Source organism: Plectropomus leopardus, unplaced genomic scaffold, assembly GCF_008729295.1.
Source record: "Plectropomus leopardus isolate mb unplaced genomic scaffold, YSFRI_Pleo_2.0 unplaced_scaffold51072, whole genome shotgun sequence".
Lineage (NCBI taxonomy): Eukaryota > Metazoa > Chordata > Actinopteri > Perciformes > Serranidae > Plectropomus > Plectropomus leopardus.
In genome coordinates, this window is record NW_024656069.1 from 1 (window position 1) to 882 (window position 882).

General features: G+C 48.6%; 1 protein-coding gene across 1 annotated transcript; it reads left to right on the forward strand.

Annotated features, from left to right (window-relative positions):
- The first annotated feature begins 351 nt into the window (after nucleotides 1–351).
- On the forward strand, nucleotides 352–809 carry LOC121939572 (putative transporter SVOPL). Its single transcript, XM_042482579.1, has 2 exons — nucleotides 352–480; nucleotides 608–809. Exons 1-2 carry the CDS (start codon nucleotides 364–366, stop codon nucleotides 788–790), a joined length of 300 nt encoding a protein of 99 aa, XP_042338513.1. The 5' UTR covers nucleotides 352–363; the 3' UTR covers nucleotides 791–809.
- The last annotated feature ends 73 nt before the right edge of the window (nucleotides 810–882 follow it).

Consider the following 882-nt stretch of genomic DNA (forward strand, 5'->3'; position numbering starts at 1 on the left):
TGTGTGTGTGTGTGTGTGTGAGAATGCTGCAGGCTGAAAATCTGATGCCGCTCTGATGTGTGAGAAGGATTAGTTGTAAAAAGTGTGTTTAAGAAGTGATTGTGGTTCTGGAGATCTTCTTCTTCCAGTCAGTTTAAAACGTTTTCTCTGTTTGTTTAATCACGTTTTTATTTAATTAAACTTTATTTTAGGACTCAATCAAATCTATGATTCTAGTCATGAAAACATCCCATCATCAGACTGAAGAGGAAAATATCAAACCGTATCGCACAGCTGGACCCACAACAGAGCCCCGAGGGACTGACTCTGTCTCTGTGTCTGTGTCCCTCACCGTCTCTGTCTCTGTGTCCTCAGATCTTCTGGATGACTGGTTCCATGCTGATCATCATACTGGGGATGCTGGTTGTCCCCACCATGGGCTGGAGGTGGATGGTCCGTCTCTCTGTCACTCCCAGCATCGTCCTCATCTTCCTCTTCAAGGTCAGATGTCCTCTCTACCTGTCTGTCCTCAGCTGCCTGTCCACAGCTTTCTCTCTTCCCCTCTTTGTTCTCAGCTGCCTGTCTGACCTCACCTGTCTGTCCTCTCCTGTCCGTCTCTGTCCCTCAGTTTATTCCGGAGTCGGCTCGTTATAACGTCTCGGCGGGAAACGTCCAGGCGGCAGTGGACACTCTACAGCAAATCGCTAAAATGAACCGAGCGTCTCTTCCTCCCGGACGCCTGGTGGAGCCGGTGGTGGTACGTCCAGTGACATCATCAGAGGGGCTGAGCAATGTGGTGATGATGTCATGATGACGTGGTGATGTCATGATGAGTGGTGATGATGTCATGATGACATGGTGATGATGTCATGATGACGTGGTGATGATGTCATGATGACGTTG

Coding starts and splice junctions, on each gene's coding strand:
- LOC121939572 (XM_042482579.1), top strand. CDS start 364: ATGACTGGTTCCATGCTGATCATCATACTGGGGATGCTGGTTGTCCCC. Junction 481..607: donor TCCTCATCTTCCTCTTCAAG/GTCAGATGTCCT, acceptor TCTGTCCCTCAG/TTTATTCCGGAGTCGGCTCG.